The sequence below is a fragment of the Eumetopias jubatus genome, unplaced genomic scaffold (assembly GCF_037043125.1).
Source record: "Eumetopias jubatus isolate StellerSeaLion01/CBP00866 unplaced genomic scaffold, mEumJub1_p1.0 scaffold_1, whole genome shotgun sequence".
Taxonomy (NCBI): domain Eukaryota; kingdom Metazoa; phylum Chordata; class Mammalia; order Carnivora; family Otariidae; genus Eumetopias; species Eumetopias jubatus.
Genome location: NW_028274807.1, coordinates 148,731,644 through 148,753,655, shown reverse-complemented (window position 1 = coordinate 148,753,655; position 22,012 = coordinate 148,731,644). Strand labels below are relative to the sequence as shown.

General features: G+C 40.7%; 1 protein-coding gene across 4 annotated transcripts in view; it reads left to right on the top strand.

Moving 5' to 3' along the window:
- Positions 1-22,012, top strand: part of WDR48 (WD repeat domain 48) — a 44,119-nt gene that overhangs the window by 5,753 nt on the left and 16,354 nt on the right. For all 4 annotated transcript variants that reach the window (XM_028106992.1, XM_028106991.2, XM_088026683.1 and 1 more), the window contains exons 2-11: positions 6,515-6,655; positions 8,862-8,940; positions 9,803-9,885; positions 10,001-10,130; positions 12,011-12,099; positions 12,495-12,596; positions 16,686-16,910; positions 18,587-18,661; positions 19,986-20,088; positions 20,896-20,993. In XM_028106992.1, coding sequence (XP_027962793.1) covers positions 6,515-6,655; positions 8,862-8,940; positions 9,803-9,885; positions 10,001-10,130; positions 12,011-12,099; positions 12,495-12,596; positions 16,686-16,910; positions 18,587-18,661; positions 19,986-20,088; positions 20,896-20,993 — 1,125 coding nt within the window. The remainder of the gene's footprint in view (positions 1-6,514; positions 6,656-8,861; positions 8,941-9,802; positions 9,886-10,000; positions 10,131-12,010; positions 12,100-12,494; positions 12,597-16,685; positions 16,911-18,586; positions 18,662-19,985; positions 20,089-20,895; positions 20,994-22,012) is intronic.

Sequence of the window (22,012 nt, the reverse complement as noted above, 5' to 3'; positions counted from 1 at the left end):
TCAGGGCTTTATCCCAAGACCCTGGGATTATGACCTGAGTGGAAGGCAGACGCTTAACCGACTGAGCCACCCAGGTGCCCCAATTTTTTTTCTTTAACAATAGGTTTTTAGGGGTGCCTGGGTGGCTCAGTAGGTTAGGTGTCTGGGTCTTGATTTTAGCTCAGGTCATAATCTCAGGGTTGTGAGATCAAGCCCCTCATTCTCTCTCTTGCCTCTGCTCCTCGCCCCCACCCCTTGCTCTCTCTCTCTCAGACAATAAGATCTTAATGTGATGTGTCTTGGAATATATCAGCATATACAGTTCATTTTCTTTTCTTTTTGTAAGATTTTATTTATTTATTTGAAAGAGCACGCATGAGAGAGCACAAGCAGGGGGTGTGGCAGAGGGAGAGGGAGAAGTAGAAGGAGAGGGAGAAGCAGGCCCCTGGCCGAGCAGGGAGCCGACACGGTGGTCGATCCCAGGACCCCCGGATCATGACCTGAGCCTCAGCTCAGGTTCGGGCTCTTGCTAGGATATCTCATGTGGTGCTACGATGAAGGGGAGTTGAAGTTGGCAGACACCCAGCCAAATGAGCCACCCAGGTGCCCCTCATCTTCATTCTTTAATGACCACTTAGAATGGATAATTTAGTCATTTCCTTTTTGAAGATACTATTGCTGGGGCGCCTGGGTGGCTCGGTTGGTTGGGCGACTGCATTCGGCTCGGGTCATGATCCTGGAGTCCTGGGATCGAGTCCTGCAAGGGGCTCCCTGCTCAGCGGGGAGTCTGCTTCTCCCTCTGCTCCCCCCATGTGCGCTCTCTCTCTCTCTCTCTCTCTCTCTCTCTCTCTCTCTCTCTCATCCTCGCTCTCTCAAATAAATAAAATCTTTAAAAAAAAGATACTATTGCTGTTTTGTCCATCATACTAAAATTTACTAAAAAAAAATTAATAGCAGTTAAAAAATAGTAAAGGAGGTCTTACAAAAGTAAACAAAAGGACAAAGATCCATAATATAGAAAGCATAAAAGATGAAGGATCGGTTTGAAAGTTCCAACATCTGACTGATGGGGGTTTAAGAAGGAGCAGAGAAAACAGATTATTAATGACTTGATAGGAGAAGGTTTTTCAGAGCTGAAGTGCCACAAGCTTCTAGGTTGAAAGGACTTTCTCAGTGCATAGCAAAATTAATTGATAAGGACCAAAAACTAAGTAAATAAAGCAGCAAGAAAATAGAGAAGATCCTACACACTTAGGAGTGAGGGGAGTGGGCAGGTCGTGGTACGGGAAAGAATGAAAATGAGATCATTTTAGAATGGACTGAAACGGAATGGCATTGAATTCAGTGGCAACACTGGGTGCTGGATTGGAAGTTGGAGCAGTGCCTTCAGAAGCAGAGGGGTTTTTTCTACATGGACTTCTTCACCCAGCCAAATCCAGTGTAGAGGTAAAGACCTTTTTAGGCTTGTGAGGGCTAAAATCACCTCCTGTGCACCTTTTCCGTGTTAGTTTCTTGAGGTCCTGGGAATGTGCTTCAGCAAAACTGGGGAGTGAACACAGAGAGGAGGAGACGTTGGAATGCAGGAATTCAGTGGCTCAAACCCAGCCCAGAAGAGCAGTACAGGGAAGCATCAAAGGTGACAGCTGTGCCAGCAGACAGAGAGGGCAGGTGGCCTGGGCCCGAGTGAGAAGATGTATGTTTCTGAGAGAAGATTTTTGGGCAAAGCGGGGTGGTCCGGGCTCTCGCTAGAATATCTCATGTGGTGCTACGATGAAGGGGAGTTGAAATTAAAGTAGAGGAAAGCGTTGAAGAAGGAAAGAAAGGGAGAATGCCAGGGAAAACAAAAAGCTCTCTAAGAAAGGAAATGTATTCATGATACAGGTCTTGGCTAGTCAGTAGACAGCAAGTACAGAGTCAAACAGTGTAGCTAGTGCTGGTGATTTATTCACCCGAAAATCGAAAATCGTGGTATATCTGTATCAGAAGAGTAGAGGGAGGAGTTACTGAGGGTAGTCCAGAGCTAGATCCCAGTCTACCATAGCCTGAGTAAATAGATAATGTCTAAAATGGAAGGTTATAGGATAAGCACAGTATTTTGAGAAAGGGAGTAACTCTTCAGAAACAACCAAGAGTTGAAATTAGTTACCCCTAGGAATTAAGACTGGGTATGGGAAGTCTTACCCAGACAGGGAGATGGTTTTTCATTAGTCTTTCTTTTTTTTTTTTTTATGATTTTATTTATTTATTTGACAGAGAGAGAGACAGTGAGAGAGGGAACACAAGCAGGGGGAGTGGGAGAGGGAGAGCAGGGAGCTGAGCAGGGAGCCCGATGCGGGGCTCGATCCCAGGACCCTGGGATCATGACCTGAGCTGAAGGCAGACGCTTAACGACTGAGCCACACAGACGCCCCTCATTAGAGTCTTTTCAGTATTATGGTATTTGATCTTCTGAATACAGGCAAGAATTACTTGGACAGAAATTAAATTATAAATTCAAAAAACTAATACGTGTCTTATCGTAAAACATTCATACCATATAAAAAAGGCACAAGTGAGTGACAGTCACCATAATTCCATCACTCAGGAATAACTACTGATAGTTTTATGTATGTATATCCTTTCAAACTTACATACTTGTTTTAAAATACACATTTAATATTCTGCAGCATTTTTATAATGTTTATTATTCACTACTCTGTTGGACATATTTCACTTCAAAAAAGACATCATGGCTTTCTTCCCATGTTGGTCAGTCTAGATCTACATCAACTTTTTTTTTTAAGATTTTATTTATTTATTTGACAGAGACACATCAAGAAAGGGAACACAAGCAGGGGAGTGGGAGAGGAAGAAGCAGGCTTCCCGCTGAGCAGGGAGCCTGATGCGGGGCTTGATCCCACGACCCTGGGATCATGAGCTGAGCCAAAGGCAGACACTTAACGACTAAGCCACCCAGGCGCCCCTACATCAACATTTTTAATGATTAAGTAGCATTCTCTTTTATAAGGTGTGTGCCAAAATTTACCCAACTAGGATACTTCTAATTCTTTGCCATTTTTAATCACACATCTGTAGTAGATACCCTTGAAGAGGTAGGCCTGGATTTGTTTTGCTAAGAATTACTTTCCACCTGGAATTAGGACCTGACAATCATGTTGTTATTCTCTGACCCTTTCCCATTGGACCAGTCACATAATCTGCCAGGAATTTGAACATTAAGATTCCTATTTGCAACATAGTCTCCACTATGAAATGTACTGAGAGAAGCAAATAAGGGGCCTTGGATCCCCAGCAAAAAAGAGATTGAGAGAGATTGAAATTGACATTGAAGGCATCTTGGTTCCGATGGCTTTCCAGTGTCTGATTCATACAATAATATTTATTGTGTGTCTTTTATGTGCCAGACACTATAATGAGGTACAGTGATAGAAGGAACAAGGCTGACAAGTTCCTTAACCTCTTGAAGCTTTTATTCTAAAGGAGAAGATATAACAAAAAGAAATACGGAGCGTGGTAAGAACTGTGCAAGAAATTGATAGGGTAAGTGATTGGGGAAGGAGATCAGGGGATGCTCTTCAGAAGAGGTGACTTTTCTGCTAAGACCTGAAGGGCCAGGATGAGCCAGACAAGATAAAAGCCAGGGGGAGGGTATTCCTGTGGGGATCGTAAAGGTCGGGGATGTTTTTGGCACAGGGAACAGTAAATACTGAAGCCCTTTGTGGGTGGGAAAGAGCTTGATGTGTTTGAGGAACAGAACAGAGTTTGGGGTGACTCTCATGAAAGAAGCTAGGGGGAGTTAGTTTGAGGTGAGTGTGAAGATGCAGGATAGATCCAAAGCATGTGAGGAATTTGAACTTTAAATGCAGTGAAAAACCTTTGGAAGACTTCAGAGAAGTGCCATGATTTTATTTTAAAAATGTCTCTTATGAGTCATGACCATATTTCCTGCCCTTGGACTCTGTTAGATATCCTTGTATTTTTATGTTAAATTCCCTCCCTCTTTAATTTAAGCTGGTTTGAGTAAGTATTACAGTTAGTTACACCCAAAAGACTAGGCCAAAAACAATAGTCTTGTCTTTGTGCATATAGGCCTGGCCCTTTTCATGTCTTTATTTATGTGTTTGTTGGCATTTTCTTTTCTTTTCAAAAAATTTCCTCTTGGTGATCTTTATTTCTCTGTCAGAGAGTTTGACAACTTCTTATTGTTTTGTATGGATTCTTTGTAGGTTCTCAAAGAGTTTTATCTTCCATATTTATTTCATTATTTTCCCAGATTTTAGATGTTTGCCTTTTAACCTTGCTCATCTTATTTTTTGATGTTCAGAGTTTTGTCTTGTTTTCCCTGAATAACAGCATTATTGAGATAAAATTTATGTGAACTCAACCTGTTAAAGTATACGATTCAGGGCTTTTTCATAAATTCACAATGTTGTACATTGATCACCTAATTCAGAGACTTTTGTCACCCCAGAAATAATCCTCATAACCATTAGTATTCACCCCCATTTCCCTCTCCTCCAAGTCCCTGGCAACCACTAATGTACTTTCTCTTTCTGTAGATTTACCTGTTCTGGACATTTCGTGGAAATACACTCCTAAAATAGGTGGCCTTTTGTAACTGGTCTCTTTAACTTAGCGTAATGTTTTTAAGATTCTGTCAGTGTTGGAACCTGTGTGAGTACTTCACTGCTTTTTAGGGCTGACTGAGATTCCATTGCACAGATAGACCACATTTTGTCTGTCTGTTCATCAGTTGGTGGGCAGTTGTTTCCACTTTTTGGCGGTTGTGAATAATGCTGCTGTGAGCAGTTGTGTACATCTGGAAGGTTTTGACTTGTGTTAGAGCAGCATTGGTCTTTTTCTTTGAAAAAATTACCCTGTTTCTTGTCATATTAGCAGAACCTTCTCTATGTAGAGATTATATATATTTGCCTGTCTTTTTAAAAGCATTTTTATGATTAAATTGTTAATTTTCAATCTTTGGTTCATATGCAAATTCATTTTGGTTTAAGATTTGGAGAAAGGATATAATTTTTCCCAGTGGAATCACAAGATGCTCCTAGATAACTTATTAAAGAGGTTATCATGCCCTCATTGATTTGAAACACTACATTTATATCAAAATTAAAAATTTGTAGTAGGAATATATGTGTCCAATTTTTGTTTTATTCTACTGATCCTTTTTTCTGTATTCCTGTTGTGGTACTCCATTGTAATTCTTGTAGCTTTACCTTTTAAGACTTTTAAAGAATATCCTTTCATTTTTAAAAAAAGACTGGGTATTCCCCTGGAGACTACTGTGTGTATTTTGTCAACTTCTAGAAAGAATTCTGGTAGGACTCTGACCAAAGTTGGGTTAAATTCACAGATTTAGGAAAGAATTATTAATTTTGAATCTTCCTATGCTACAATATGGCATGTCTCCTTTATTCAAGTTGTTCTTTTATATACCTTGTACTGTTGGTTATGTATCTTCCTTGCAAAATATATTTCTAGTACTTTTGTTCCTATTGTAAATCATCTCTCCCCCCTCCACCCCCTCCCCCAGTTTTTTCTTAACTAGTTATTTCGTTAGATTAGGAATATTCTGCTTTGGGGCGCCTGGGTGGCTCAGTCGGTTAAGTGTCTGCCTTTGGCTCAGGTCATGATCCCGGGGTCCTGGGCTCCCTGCTCAGCGGGGGGTTGTCTTCTGCCTCTGCCCCTGTTCGTTCTCTCTTGCTCACTATCTCTGTCTCTCTCTCTCTCCAATGAATAAATAAAATCTTCAAAAATAAAAGGAAGGTAGGAAGAAACATTTTGCTTTGGGCTGCCTTTTTCTTATAGTTGCTTTTGCTTGATTTTCTTGGGTTTTCACTTGGAGCAGACAGGTTACCAACAGCAGAGTAGAGGAAAATGCTCTGAAGGAAATGGTTAGCATATTATAGGAACACAAAACTTCATTTTGTGTGGCAGGTCAGATGAGGCCTTTTTGAGGAAGCATCATTTAAACACATCTAAAGACTGCAACAGAGTGGTGGGGAAGAGCTTCCACACAGGGGGCCAGTGCGTGCGATGGTCCAGGGGCACAGTGTGCCAGAATGGCGAGCAGCATGTGCAAAGATGAGTGACAGGAGAAGTGAGCAGGGCCCTTGAGGCCGGTCAAGAAGTTCAGATCAAATCATGAGTTTAGGAGAGTAAGCACCTGAAGAGGTTTTTGAGCAGAGATGAGACACAGTCAAATTTACATTTTTAAAAGATTCCCCAGCTGCTTTGTGGAAAATGGATTCAAGACGGACAAGAGTGGGGAGGAGTCTGGTTAGGAAGCTGTTGTAGTAAGTTAGCTTTATACCTGCTGATCCTGGACTAGGCTGAGCCTGACATCATGAATGTCATTCTTCTCCACTTCTCAGTGTTTCAGTCCCTACTGAATATAGTAGATATATTTTTATATTGGAAAACATGGGATTTTGAATTTCAGATTGGCTACTAGTAGGCTACATTTTATTATTGCATGTCTTACAACTTCATAAAAAGCAAATCTGGACGTATTTATCAGGTTTCCTATGTTATTCGAGATGAAGTGGAGAAGTACAACCGAAATGGAGTCAATGCCCTGCAACTGGATCCAGCACTGAACAGACTTTTCACGGCCGGTCGAGACTCAATCATAAGAATATGGAGTGTCAATCAGCACAAGGTAAGGCAGGGATTGAGTTTTATACTCAGTAAATGTTAGTCTGTCTAATATGGCACCTTTCACAGTTTCAGATTTAATCTCTGAGCAATGAGTTATTTGGTACACTGCAACCAGAATTCTGTAAGCCTCTGAGAAAAACAACCCTAGGGGAGTATTCAAAACTGCTTTAGCTAAGGTAGGGACTCCATAAACTTAGGTGTGTGATAAGAGATCTCTGCTACAAAGAAACAAAGAAATCCGTCTGGTGGGAGGATTACTTTCAACAATTTATATTTTCCTGTTCTTGGCAACCATTTTCAGTGCTTTAAAAAAAAAAAAGTTGAATATGCTTTTTTACATTTATAATTAATCTGGAAGAAACATTTGATTTCTTTCTTTAAAAGTGATTAGGGTACCCAAAAAATCCATAAGGTCTTACTTACTAGATACTATAAGGTTGATATAAAAATAGACAACATGGTCGACTTCTTCAGGAGATTTAAAGTCTGTTTTCTTAAACAGAGAAAGGACTTAAATCTATGTAAAAATAAATCCCCAGTCAACTGGAAAGGAACTCTTTTTGTATTTTGTTTGAATGCCTGTATTGTGAATGACATAGGAAGGAAGATTCAGGGAAGGAGAAAGAGCATTTATTGAGCTCCTAGCCATGTACCAGATATACTCTTAGTCCTTTCCTATCCAATGTGGTTTTAATTCTCACAACAACCCTTCAAGGCAGCTGATACGATTCATTTCCATAGATGGGAAGACGGGCTCAGAGAAACCCATGGTTAAATAACTGGTAAGTGACAGAGAATTAGCTCCCAGTCTAACTTGAGAACCCTGGTGCTTGACCTTGTAGTTTTAAAAGTCTCCGTCTCTCTAGCAAGCTGTGCAAGTCTGATGTTCAGTCAAAAAGAGCCACTATTCTGCACAGTTGCTGGATAATGTTTCTTCAAATGGACTTTGGTCCAGTGGGCTTTAAATTTTTTAACCAATGGAAATAGTGGTGGGCCAGTATCAAAAAAATGGAAACTAAGAATACTATGGCTTTGAAATATTTCTTGGAACTCACATTTAAATTGGAATGTCACCTTCTAGGAATTAACAGTATTTCAAATAAATTAAGGAAAACAACACTCACAAGAACTTAAGCCTGAAAGAATCTAGAAAGCTACCTACCCTTCCCTTAGACATCTTTTTTCCGGTCTTCATTTCATGACAAGACTAAGTAGCATCATTTCTCAAATAAACTTGTAGAGAGCTGTTCTCTTCACCCTTGAAGAGTCTTGAACTTGCCTGTGTTCAGTGTAGGATGTAACTAAATGCTCTTTAAAAGGCCTCTCCTGGTAATTAAGCCAAGAGAGAAAAATGGAAGAATCTCAAGTTACTGAATTGATACAGTGGCAGGGCTAGTACTCCTTTAAATTTGGACTTCAGTTCTTCTCTGAAGGACTGTAGATATCATGAGGAAAACATTTAATTCAGAAGGTAAAAACCTTAGTAGGAGGTTAAGAGCAAAAATGTTCATCTCCTTCTGCAGTCAGGCTGGGCTCCTCACTACTCTCGTTCAGCCACATCTTCATTTCTGGGTCTGCTGTCTGCTGTGAGTCTTTACCACCCCCGATCCAAATCCCTCAAGCCTGCAGATCTGCTCACATCCTGTCCTTCCTAGGAAACCCCTGCCTGTAGCACTCTGTGTTATATGCAGTACCTTGCCCAGATCTTGTTGCCTTTGCTAACTTAAGATATAAAAATTAAGCATTTGTCCTAGAAACCTAGGCTTTCATCAGTAACAAAACTCCTAAAACAAAACTTCTGTTTACATCTGTTATATGGAAGCACCAACTGTTTGATGAAATTCTACTCTGGGGGTGCCTGGGTGGCTCAGTCGGTTAAGCATCGGACTCTTGATTTGGGCTCAGATCATGATCTCAGGGTTGTGAGATCAAGCCCCACATTGGGCTCTGCTATGTGCGTGGAGCCTGCTTAAGACTCTCTCTCTGCCCCTTCCCACCCGCTCAGGGTGCATTCATAGACGTGGGCACGTGCGCATTCTCTCTCTCTTAAATAAATTCATTCATTCTACTCTGAATTCAGTTGTCAATTTTAAGACCTGAGAGCAGTGTGTCACATTAATTGAAGAATGTAGACATATCTATAATTTGTAATATATTTCATCCTCTAATGTAAACTCATGACCTTACAATTTTTCTTTTAATTTTAGCAAGATCCATACATAGCATCTATGGAACACCATACCGATTGGGTAAACGACATTGTACTTTGTTGTAATGGGAAAACATGTAAGTACTTCTTTGGATTATTGGGCTTCTAGAAGTTTTTTATTCAATTTGATATGCTTTTCATTTTTTATGTACTTTTTTTTAATTGAAGTTTGGCATACAAACAGAAAAGCACACACACCTTGAGAACACAGCTTAGTAAATTTTATAAGGTAAACACCCATGTCTACATACAGATTACTAGAAGGCCCCTTGGACTGTCCTTTCAGTCACTCCCTTATGCCCCAAGATAACTGCTTTCCTGTCTTCTAAACACTGTAGATTAGTTTTGCCTGCATTTGAACTATATATAAATAGACTCATAACAATATGTATTCTTTTAGCCTTATTAATGTCTCTTTTCGTTCTTATTATGGTAAGATCCATTTCTTGGTCTTGCAGTCTGTGTTAGAGAAATTTTTTCAGTCAGATTAGTTGCTCCTTCAACTGGAACATTAAAAAAAGTTTGCCTATTTAAAAAAATATTTGAGGGGTGCCTGGGTGGCTCAGTCAGTTAGGCGTCTGCCTTTGGCTCAGGTCATGATCCCAGGTTCCTGGGATCAACCCCCAAGTCGGGCTCCCTGCTCATCAGGGAGTCTGCTTCTCCTTCTGCACCTCCCCCTGCTCGTGCTCTTCTCTCTCAAATAAATAAAAAAAAATCTAAATAAATATTTGAGACAAAATACAATAGGTTCTAGGAAGAGCTTTTAGATTGTGTGTGTGTACACGTGTGTGTGTGTGTGTGTGTGTGTTAAGAATACTATAAATATTCAAGAATATATGTGTGTCTGTGAACATTAGTTTGAAAGTATGTTGCATTGTTATAAGTCTTTAAAATGGTGAAGTCTTACTACTCGGGTTTGTTTATTCTTGCATCTTCTAGTAATATCTGCTTCTTCTGACACGACAGTGAAAGTGTGGAATGCACATAAGGGATTTTGCATGTCAACACTAAGGACACATAAGGTAAAACAACAAACGTAATTTTTGGTGTCTCTAGTATAATATTGAGATCTCGCTACTTTATGTGGCTCATTTTCTTACTGATCTAGTAGACAATTGTATGTGTGTTCTGTTACAGGATTATGTAAAGGCCTTAGCATACGCCAAGGATAAAGAACTGGTAGCTTCGGCTGGGTTGGACAGACAAATATTCCTTTGGGATGTGAATACTTTAACAGCCTTGACTGCCTCAAATAACACTGTCACAAGTAAGGTGTTTGAAAAATATTTCTTTAAAAGTAATTCAAGTTGATATAAATAGAGAATGGTTTATGAAACATCTTTGATAGGTTTGCATTGAGGCAGTGGTTCATATTTTGAGAGTGCTTCTACCTACAGTGTTCTAGCCCCCAAGAGTATGATTGAACAACAAGGAGCTAGTTCGTCACTGCACCATTTTTATGGTAACTTCTTCATGTGTAACCTGGTTATTTTTGTCCGTGTGCATGTCTTAGCTCCCTAGCTAAAGTGTAAGTTCCTTCAGGGCAGAGGAATCTGTCTTATCACCACTTTGTACCTCCCACAGCATTGCCTGGCCCAAAGCCACAGTTTCAGCAGATACTGTTGATAGAAGTGGTGATTACTTGACAAAGTAGGGAGTTTCTGACTCTTAAAAGTGTTACTATGTCTTATGAGCCCTTGAGTTGATGGCCAAGATGGAGAATACCCAAAGGAAAGACAGAAAAGTCCTCCAATACCGATTTTGTGGGACCCTTAAACAATCCAGCAGGTTTCAAAAGAGTTCAGAGAGGTTGGATACCTCCGGAGGCAATTTGGAGACATTCACAGTAGGTTAATAGCACAGGTGCCTCACCAGCTAAGATATCTCAGATTACCAGGTTAGACCCAAACAAGTCTAGATTTGAAACTCAGCCTCACAGTTGGCTCACCCTATTAGAGTCCTCTAGGCTAGAAAGTCTGTGTTCAGGATCTGAACTATCTAGATCCCTACATATTAGGTCCAATTTGTCATAACTGTGGAATACTCACATTGACATAGCCAAAACAGTCGTAATATAATCTAGGATGTGCCAGGAAGGGCACATTAGGAGACTGATGTTTATAATTTCTTGAATATTCTGCCCTTTCCCCAGGAAATATACAAAGTTCTAAACACTACCCTCCTCTGTTCTCTTTGATTTTTCAGCAGTGCATTATTGTAGTGATTCAGCAACTGGTCCCTGCTGAGGGCTGTCATGACACACATCGGGTCTCTCTAGATGTAGGGTCTGCCTCAAAGAGACACTGACAAGAGGGAACAAAGCAAAAGAAGTCAGGATTGTCCCAAGGTCAGAGACCAGGCTTACGGGTACAGATTCTGCAACAGATAGATACATCTTGCTTAGAATTGTTTAAAGAGGTTACCACACAGGTTGATTTATAATTATAGAAACACTAATTGCTAACATTTTTTGAGTACTTACTACAATCGTTTTCTAAATATACGTATTAACTGCTTCATTCATAACTTCTCAGTATGTTTGTTTATATTTTTTATTGAAAATTAGGATCATACTATATAGACAGTTTTGTATGCAACTTTTTTCACCTCAGTGAAACTGAGTTCTGAATCAAAGAACATGAACATGATTCTTGCTACACATTGCCTAATGTCCTTCCAAGAGTTGTACCAACAAATTGTACTTATCCCACAAGTAATGTTTAAGAGTACCATTGAACTGTTTTTTGAGAATTATTACCTTATTGAAAATCTGAATTGGTGGGTGAAAATAATATTTTTTGCTTTGATTTGTGTTTCCTTGAAAATAGTGAGTTTGGACATATTTTTCATATTTATTGGCACAAGTATATCTTTGAAAATACCTTACTTATGTGGATAGTTTTTAAATGGCAGTGCAATTCAATTTAGCAAATATTTATTGAGCACTTGTGTATGCTCAAATCTAGAAATGATGTAAATTTTGATAACAGTCTTGTTTAGAATGACCTCCATCATCGCTAGACTTCTTTTCCTTAGAGCACTCACAAAGATAAGATTTTCTAAACCGAATAAACTTACAGTTTTTGCTGACTAGCTGCCAAACAGCTGATGATTTTGTTAACATTTAGCTTCCTTTATTTCTAATAGCTTCTTCTTTAAGTGGGAACAAAGATTCCATTTATAGCCTGGCAATGAATCAACTGGGAACAATCATTGTATCAGGGTCCACTGAGAAGGTACGGGGGAGCTTAACGGGTATATCTTAACACTGGAAAACAAAGACCCAAAATAATTTGATCTGTGTAATTACTTAATATACAGACCATGGTTTTGCTTGGTGGGTGCTAAGGAAAGGTTTTATTTGAACAAACGAGAATATAACTGTATAATTACTGTCGTGTGTGGTGATGGGGGCGGGTTGGATGGGTGGAGGAGGCCTATTTGTGTTTTGACGTTAGAAAGGCTTCCTCCTACTTGAAAAGATTGGGGGCCTCAGACAGTGTCCATTGGTAGAACAATATTTCCTTCTCAGAATGTAATGGTTGTCATTTAACTTCTAAATCATTTATTATTGAAATTTGTTCACATATGTATATATACTGTTTGTATAATATTTTGTTAAAATACACAGGTTTTAAGGGTATGGGATCCAAGAACATGTGCAAAACTAATGAAGCTGAAAGGACACACAGACAATGTCAAAGCACTGCTGTTGAACAGAGATGGTACACAGGTATGCACTTGCATGTGCACGTTTACCTAATAACCTCGTCCAAAATTTCATGCACCAGAAACTTCCCCGCTTTGTTGCCTAGGTTGATTTCAACCCAAAGCCACACATATCATATTATGGTCTACTTTTAAATCCTTAAAATACTCAAATTGTATGTAATAGTAATCCACATTTTGAAATTACTCTGTTTGCATCACTTCTAAATAAAGGCCAAACAAAAAGTTCCCTCAGAATAATTCTAATGCCAACAAGTATATGCAGTTATGATGTGTATAGGATAAAATAATTTAAAATGTCACTTTGTGTAAAGCAGAAGGAAGTTTTGGTATTGAATGCTTTGTGCTGGTAAATTAAGGGGAAATTTCCTGACAATGGGTTTGACTTTGGGCAAATCCTGTCATTTGACTGTATAGATACATTTTATACAGTTTATAAGTTTAGTTATCTGACGTAATACTTAAGAGTCAGCATTTCAAAGAAAAACATTTTGGTAATGTTCGAACACGTACTGGTACTCTAGTACTTTGTTGGGTACATAATTCAGTTTGTTCTGTAGCAGTGGGAAAATGATGTTTTATCAATGTAGATAATAAAAACAAAAACTGAGCACCATTTTCAGTTAAGACCTACCTCTACCCTGTATTCCTACCTCCCCCAGCCATGTTTTCTCATAGGCCAGGGAGAAGCCCAGAGCTAACTGGAATTGATTGCGAACGGGTTAGGAAAGGGAGAGTAGGGAGGTGGTGCGATGGGAGGCACCATCACTCCTGTGGAAATTACATTACAGAAACTGCCTCACACATGAATTAGAGAAACCTTTGTCTCCAGAGGGAAGAGGAAGGTTGGGAAAACTAGCCAAAACCAGGAACTCATCTTCAGAACCAGGCAAAGAGAGGCTTGAAGATGCCCATGGAGGTCTTTGGAGATGTGGAAGGATCTCAGTGTTAATGTACAGTGTGGCCTTGAGAGAACTTCACATTACTAGTCCTTAGTTGACTCATCTGCAAAGCAGGGACCATAATATTTAGTTTGTATAGTTGGTAAGAAGATTAGAAATAGTAAGTATATTCTTGTCTGTAGGCCATGGCATTTTCTAGTGTCCTTGAGTTCCTTTACAGCTCCATTTTCCTGGGAGTCTAAGAAGCCAGTTCGGTCAGCTCCTCACTGTTTTGCAGGGTAGCTGCTGGGCTACATTTGAGATGGCTGCACCGGCCTTGTTCTGTGGGCTTTGTTCAGGATTTGACTGCATCCTCTGGTCTTCATGGGACTGCGCAAAAATAGGGGGCTGTGGACAAGATGGTTTTCAGAAGGAGGCTTTGGGCTTGGCAGACTTTCTAAAGCTCCTCCTGCTACTATACTCCTTGCCTTGTTTCCTCTATAGTCATGAATGTGCATTTACCTAAGACAATTTAAGTAGCACATATGGTTACAGATGTAGTTCATGTAAAGTCAGCTGCGTTTACTCCAAGCAGACCGCTTAAAAGGCTGCCCTTGGGCGGTAGAGCGCATAATTAGGCAGATACCATCCTCCTCGAGTTCCTTCTCCATCCATTTGCCTTCTTGGCAGCTAGAGGCGAAATGTAAACTTAACCCCCAACTACACAACACACTTATATTAGGGAATTGATCAACAAAACAGCAACAATAACTACTTGTTTGGGCCAAAGGAAGAAAAAAGAAACCTTTACGTACTGATTCTCAAACTCTTGTAAGATACAAGAGAAATAGTTAACAGTTACTGGACCAGAGCTTGCACTGCATCCCGCAGAGATGCCCTGCAAGCTTCTAATGTAGGATCTCTGGTGGCATCATGAGTCAGAGACTTGTGATAAGATACGTATAACAGGCCAGTGAATCCCATGGACAGCCCCTTCCTTTGTTGTGTTGTTGTTATTTAGCAAGCCTTACTGTTTGAGGTTTGTCGCCACGGCAGTTGTTTTGACTGGTGCCAACATTACTGGGCTGAGCCACCTGACATTTCATCCCTTGTACTTGCTCAGGCAACTGCTTGAGGAACTGGGACAATCTGCCATCTTGGTTTGAGTCAATGACATCCTCGTGTGTCTCTTACAGGGTTTTCCTATAATTGAAGTCCTGCCGAACCTAGCTAAAAGTCAAGGGGTCTTTAAGCATCAGGCCACTCCTTGCCCCGACTTACCTTGCCCACTTGGCTGCTGTCTGTGGCAGTTACAATTGCATATGGGTGACCATCCCAGAAACACTTAGTTGGTCAACAGCCGCCTGGCCTCAATACACTGGCCGCCCTCGTTTCTATTGGCAAAAGCACAGCCACCTGATCAGGGCTGTAGAGTCTGTGCCTCTAAGTCTCATGTAGTAAAACCATCCAGGTCCGAGTCCCAAGAGTTACTCCTAGTGACAGGGTCTTCACGTTTATCCAGTGGAAGGGGGAGTAGTGGGAAATGTCTGATGACTACTCTAGCTCCTGCACGGTAGCAGGCACTAGACTTCCTATTAAATAAGCACGTCCTTCAGCCATACTACCAAACACTGCAAAGAAGTTCGCCGGCATTGTACTTTAAAAGTAATTGTTGTCTACTTGGGGGCCTCCTTTTTAGCAGTCTTAGAGTACAGTTACCATCAGAGTTTATTTTATGTTCAATATCAGAGTTGATATAGCTCTGTTCCCTCATCTTTTAGCTGTACGCTTTGGGTTTGGAACTTACCTCTTTCCCTTGCCGCAAGTTGCCTAGGCTGTGAGAACTTCAGCCCATCACCTTAGCTTCCCTTATCCTGAAGTTGTCAGACCTTACTCCCTCTGGATACATGGCCTAGGATCTGAGGGATCAAAGCTACACTAACAGCTTTGCTACCTCAGAGTAGCAGCTCTTCCTGGACAGGGGAGCCCTTCCTTGCTCTCTCTCCATCAGATTGTATGGGTCCTCCCACAGGCATGTGGGAGGTCTGCTTGTAACTTCCTCCGGACAGTTTCATTGTTGGTTAGGCTCTTGGTTGCCTTGTACACCAGTCAGAATAGGGGATTAAAACACTGATGCTCCTGGCAACTTCTGGGGGAGTGTCCTAGTGGGTGTGCATTTAACTAAACACGTCCAGAGTGCTAAAGGCCCCTTCCAGTCACAGACATGCCAATAAATCTTAATATTCCTTAAGGTCTCATCTATTCAGACACTTTCTAAATCTCCAGGCCCACAACTATCTTCTCTTCTTTGAAGCTCTTTGCCTACTTAATTTCTTACACCAGCACCAGCAGTTGCTTCTTCTTGATGCCATTTTTTCCCCAAAGAAGTAAGTATTTATTCTCTTCTGCAAGTCACCACAGTAACTGGTAGTGAACCCCAGGCATGCTGAATGTGAATGTAGTGTGGCTAATTCAGCCTCTTTCTGTTGGAGTGTGCTCAGCCCTAGTTTGTGTGCCAGCAGCTTCTATGTATTTGGTGCTCCTGAGCCTTTAGAAAGTGTCAGAATTGCTAATGCTAACTCTGAATGCTGGAAGTCCACATTTTATATTAATAGATGTTGAACTTGAGGCTCAGATGGGAGGTATGCAGGGTCACAAAGAGTGAGTGGTAAGCCCAGGACTAGATTTTGCTTCTGACTCCTGTTGGTAGAATGTCAGAGACCTGGCAGGCCATTAGGAGCGTGTTGCCGTGAGGGAGAGGTGAGACAGAGGTGTGACCTAGGGCTCCAAAAGACCTGCTGGCCTGGTGCAAATCTCGTCAAGCTTAGTGTACAGAATGACCTGGAAAGCCTATCAAAACACAGATTGGTAGACCCTTCCAGAGTTTCTGCCTCATTAGGTTTGGAATTGGACCAGGAATCTGCATTTTTAACAAGTTCCCAGGGGATGCCGATTCTGCATGTGGCCAGGTAGGAGAGGAGAAAGACGGTTTTGCTCAGAAGTTTCCCCTGCTTGAGCATGTACTGTTGCCTTCGGTCATTTCAGCCTGTGGTGCATGCTTATCAGAGGTCTTTATCAGAGGCAGAAATACAGGTTGTTAGAGGTGGGTGTTTGACAGTGTAGAGGCAGGAGAGGCACCAAGTGCAGAGCACAGCAAAGCAGGAAGTTTTCCAGCCAGAACTTTTTCTAACTTTAACTTTCTTTGTTTTCAGTGCCTTTCCGGCAGTTCTGATGGGACAATTCGCCTTTGGTCCCTTGGCCAGCAGAGATGTATAGCAACGTACCGAGTCCATGATGAAGGTGTTTGGGCTCTGCAAGTCAATGATGCCTTCACGCACGTGTATTCTGGAGGAAGGGACAGAAAGATTTATTGTACAGACCTGAGAAACCCTGACATTCGGGTACTAATTTGTGAAGAGAAAGCACCAGTTCTCAAGGTATGTCCTAAATTTAGTTTTGTGGTTAAGATTGTTACATGTGCTAGCCAAATCCGGCAAAATCTATTAAAACAGAAATCAGCTATGGGGTTGTAAAAACAGGTATTTTAATTTCCATTAGTCACTTGTAGAAGAAATTGTGACTTTTTGGGTACCTCAGTGACACGTAGCTGTCCCGCTGGCGAATCCTAGTGCAATTTCCCCATGTTGCTCCTGAGCTCAGTTGGCTTTCCTAACCGGTCCTTAGTGGAGGAATGTGACAAGTTCAGGTATCTGTAAGCAGACAACACCAAAGCACAAGTGTGTCCAATGCCTCAAGAGGGAGGTTGTGGAAGAGTTGCTCCAGAAGAAGAGAGAACAAGCCAGTTCATACTCCAAACCATGACTGCCTCAAAGTAGTCCTGATTGCTAATCAGCATCTGCTGTGTGGGTGAAAGGGTACTCGAGAAGCCATCCATACTGACACCTGCTGAAAGTGAAGCCTGGACCGCTAAAGGGTCTTATCATCACATGACAAGATGTTCAGCCTCCCTGATAATCTCAGAATTACACATTAAAACCATAGTGAAGAGCTTTCCAGATTTAAAATGGAGGCATAAAGACAGCACTACTTCATTTTCACAAAAATCATCCAAAAACAACTAGAAAAGCAAGAAACAGAACTGCAGATAGCCACGAAACTGACATCTGAAACCCAGGCCACAGCATAAGAGGAAGGGCTGAAAAAGGGAATAGAAGTCAAAGGAGACAGTTGAGGGGATGCTTGTGGCCTAGGAGCGCACACATCCTGGCTGAGTATGGCTCTTTAAAATAGGTGGCGCCCCCCAGAGGACAAAACCAATAATCCTAGGGGAGCAAGGGAGTTGAGGCTGAAATCAGCCTGTGTTCAGGGGGCAGAAACACTGTGTGTGTGAGTCCTGCAGCTGCCAGGATCTCTTGACTGTGGAGAAAAAAGCTCAAAGAATTTAGTGACAACATAACTGTGTTGAAAGAAATGTCACTTTGAACTGAAGAGGATTCCTACTTGCTAGGAGTCCAGCCTGTTCCATGACTCCAACCTTCAGTTTCTTGGCACAGGAAGAATAGTGGATGACTGACCATAGAGTGATTTCATGTGCGTGCCATCTATATACATGGCTGTAGGGCCATATTTCTATATGTATACTATTTTAAAAATACAGAAGGCAAACGGTAAACTGTTTGCAGGTGTACTATTCTTAGGTGAGGGAGGTGAATTACATGAGTACTTTTCACTTTTGCTATGTTGGAATGTTTTTTTACTACAAACATTTTCAAAAGAGAAAAAGAGACCTAATTTCCTTGTTATTAAAAAAGAAAAACAAAAGAGTAACAAAAACAAAATTATGCTAAGTCACCCTTTTGACTGTACCCATTTGGATCCCTTAACTATTTAATTTAAAATCACGCTGAAACTTTCAGCCACTGATTTTGGTGAGAAGTCACTCCTATTATACTTGTAAAAGTAAAAGGCCGTTCTCCTTTAGCAAAGACACTCCCTCATTATTCTGTGCAACCCTAGCTTTTAACACATGCCACAGTACAGTCAGCATACGAACATCGAATGAAGGAGTTGATATTTAATAATATGTAGCTAGTCCTGGCAGCTCAGGAGAGTCAGCATTCCACAGAGCAGTGTTTTTGTGCTTTGTTTTCAGATGGAGCTTGATAGATCAGCTGATCCCCCTCCCGCAATCTGGGTTGCCTCGACTAAGTCTACAGTAAATAAATGGGTAAGCGAATGGCCGTATCCCTGGCAAAGGTTTGTAAATGTGTGGTTTGTTATTGCAGACCTGCCAGATACCAGTAGCAAATGCTCGGGATGAACCTGACACTCAGCATGCTTTTGAACAGTGGCAAAAATCTGAAAGCCTCTGTGAGTGATCCTAAAGATTGTACTAAAATTACAATAATAGTCAAGATGAAGCATCTGACTTCGTCAGGAGCCAAGATAGACATTTGATGTGCTTAGAATAGGCACTGTTGCCTGATAAACCAATAAATGTTAGTACAGCATCTGAGCTCACAAAACTGCATTTAAAAACAGGCAGCCCTGGGCGCCTGGGTGGCTCAGTTGGTTAAGCGACTGCCTTCGGCTCAGGTCATGATCCTGGAGTCCCGGGATCGAGTCCCGCATCGGGCTCCCTGCTCAGCAGGGAGTCTGCTTCTCCCTCTGACCCTCTTCCCTCTCGTGCTTTCTATCTCTCATTCTCTCTCTCTCTCAAATAAATAAATAAAATCTTAAAAAAAAAATAAAAAATAAATAAAAAATAAAAACAGGCAGCCCTGGTCCAAGTTTCCCCAGATATCCAAAAGTTTGCTTTGCACCATTATTTATTACCCATTTTCTCTAACCAAAAGAAATCAGAAGGGAATTTTTGCTTTTATAAAATGGTGATTGCTTTTTTGTCTTTACACCATCTCAGCTTATAAAAGGCTTCATATGAACGCTTTACTTTTGGATAGCAGGGAATACCTGTACCAACTTGGCAGGGACACTTGTTAGGTTTCTTTTTTTCCAAGTGTAAAAGAAAATAGAAAAATTGTGCTTTCAAATTCATTTCTTTTTTCCTCATAGCATAAAGAACAGGGATAGAAATAGAGGATAAGCAGAGAAAAGTCATTAAAAGTGCTTTAATTCTTAAATGTTAATTAAAGAAGATCTACGTTTTCTTGCTTACCAGACTATATGTGGAAAACAAAAGAGTGTTTCCGTTTATTTGTGTTTATACCTCAGTCAAGTGGACTTTCTCAGTACTTGTAAAAAATGTTAGATATCTTGTCTAAATTTCATCATGCCAATGTGAGATCAGCATAGCTTTACCTTGAAGAGTGCCTGCTTTTCCCTTCAAAAGGACAGTATTAATATTCCCTTCTTAATCCTTGTTTTATTTCTTGAAATCATGGTAGATAATTGAACTTTATGATTAAATTTTCTTTGGTTGATGTTATTGTTTTGGTTTTTCTCATTTGTTCTTTGTTTTTCTTGCCACTTTAAACAGATTGGCAAAACTTAGAAAGCATAAAATGATTAAAAAATGAATTTTGTTCCTTTAGACCTTGAAGGGAATTCATAATTTTAGAGCCTCCGGAGATTATGACAACGACTGTACAAATCCTATAACACCACTTTGTACACAGCCTGACCAGGTTATTAAAGGTGAGTAAGGAAGGTGAAGGTATCATACCTTTTACCAAGGTTAATTATAGTTACTGAGAGATTGACAAAAATAAAGGAAGTGACCTTCCTTTAAATGTAATTCTGATGGCAACAGAAGACACAGTGTGTTGGTTTATTTTTAACAGAAGAAAAATATTCTTAAAATGCTATTTAGTGACTTTGAAAAGGGTGTTTCTTGTAATCTTTTTGCCCAGCATCAGAATAGTCATAGTCTGGGTCGAGCCAAGAACCACTTTGTAAAATATGTAGGGTTGAATGTTGTCTTCTGGTGCAAGGCAGAACAGGTCCAGTCTGGTCCCCGACTTCTCTGTGCTCCAGCGGGAAGTGGCAGCTCTGACCTGAAGGCTCAGGTGAGGAGTAGAATGCTGAACGGTGCATTCATCTGCAGTTCCGTGTCCATGCTGGTGTCTTTAGAACCGCATGTCCGTGCAGGAGGCAGAAGTTAGAGATGGGACTGATCCAGTGATTTCCTGTCATCATTTGAACTTTTCCCAGTGGGTAAAATGGTTTGCCCTTAACAGTTTTCCACTGGTAGCCCCTCGAAGGAGGGGGTTTTTTCATCTATAATCTGTTTTTAAAATTGGATAGTTTGTCTTAGGTTGGCCTTAAACTGCCTTAGATATATTTATACGTGTATATATTACTATATGTGTATCTTTTGATTCACCTTCTCCTTTCTGGTGGATCGTATGATTTCTGTTGTTACATGCCAATGAGTAATTACTGCTATATGGTGAATTTAAATAGGGAATTGTTTTGCTAATTGTTTGGGTTCTTTTCCTATAGGGGGTGCGAGCATTATTCAGTGCCATATTCTTAATGATAAGAGACATATATTAACCAAAGATACCAATAATAATGTGGCATATTGGGATGTATTGAAGGTAAGTAACTTCTTGTATTAAATATAAGTTATTAGATCATGTATCCCCTTTATTTTTTATTATAAAATATATATATATGAAATAACCAAGGTAATAAGTATGTGCATTAAGATTAGATTGCAATAATATTTTTGGGGGGGTTGGATACTTTTTTTTTTTAAGATTTTATTTATTTATTTGACAGACACAGCAAGAAAGGGAACACAAGTGGGGGAGAGGGAGAAGCAGGCTTCCTACAGAGCAGGGAGCCTGATGCGGGCCTCGATCCCAGGACACTGGGATCATGACCTGAGCCAAAGGCAGACGCCCAACGACTGAGCCACCCAGGCACCCTGGGGTGGATACTTTTTTGTACAAGTATTTAGATAAGGCCATAGTTTATCTTTTTAAGCACCTAAAATTTGAGTGGAACCATTTCCAAATGCTGTGTTAATATGCTGCCTTACCTTAAAATAAATATATCACAGTTCCTCATCCTTGACATTATTGACATTTTGGGCCGAGTAAGTCTTTGTTGAGGGGAGTGGGGTAGAGTGGGATCTGTCCTGGGTATGATGGGATGTTTAGCAGCATCCCCAGCCTCTACCCACCAGGTACCAGTAACCACCTTCCCTTCCACCCCCAACTTCAGTTGTAATAGCCAGAACTCTCTCCAGACATTGCTAAATGTTTAGGGGGAGGAAGAAGCAGCAGCATACAAAATCACCCCAGGTTGAGAATCCCTGCAGTGCACAAAATAAGTTTATCCATTTCTTAGGATTTATAGATATCACTATGAGCATCAGTTACAACTCTGTCATGTTAAGATGACCCTGTGGGATAGTTAGATGTTTTAAACCATTCATCCACGTTCTAAATAGCATAAACAATTTATAGGCAGGGTGCCTGGGTGGCTCAGTTGGTTAAACATCTGCTTTGGGGTCAGGTCATGATCCCAGGGTTCTCATCAGGCTCCCTGCTCAGCAGCGATCCTGCTTCTCCCTCTCCTCCCTGTTCATTCTCTCTCTCAAATAAATAAA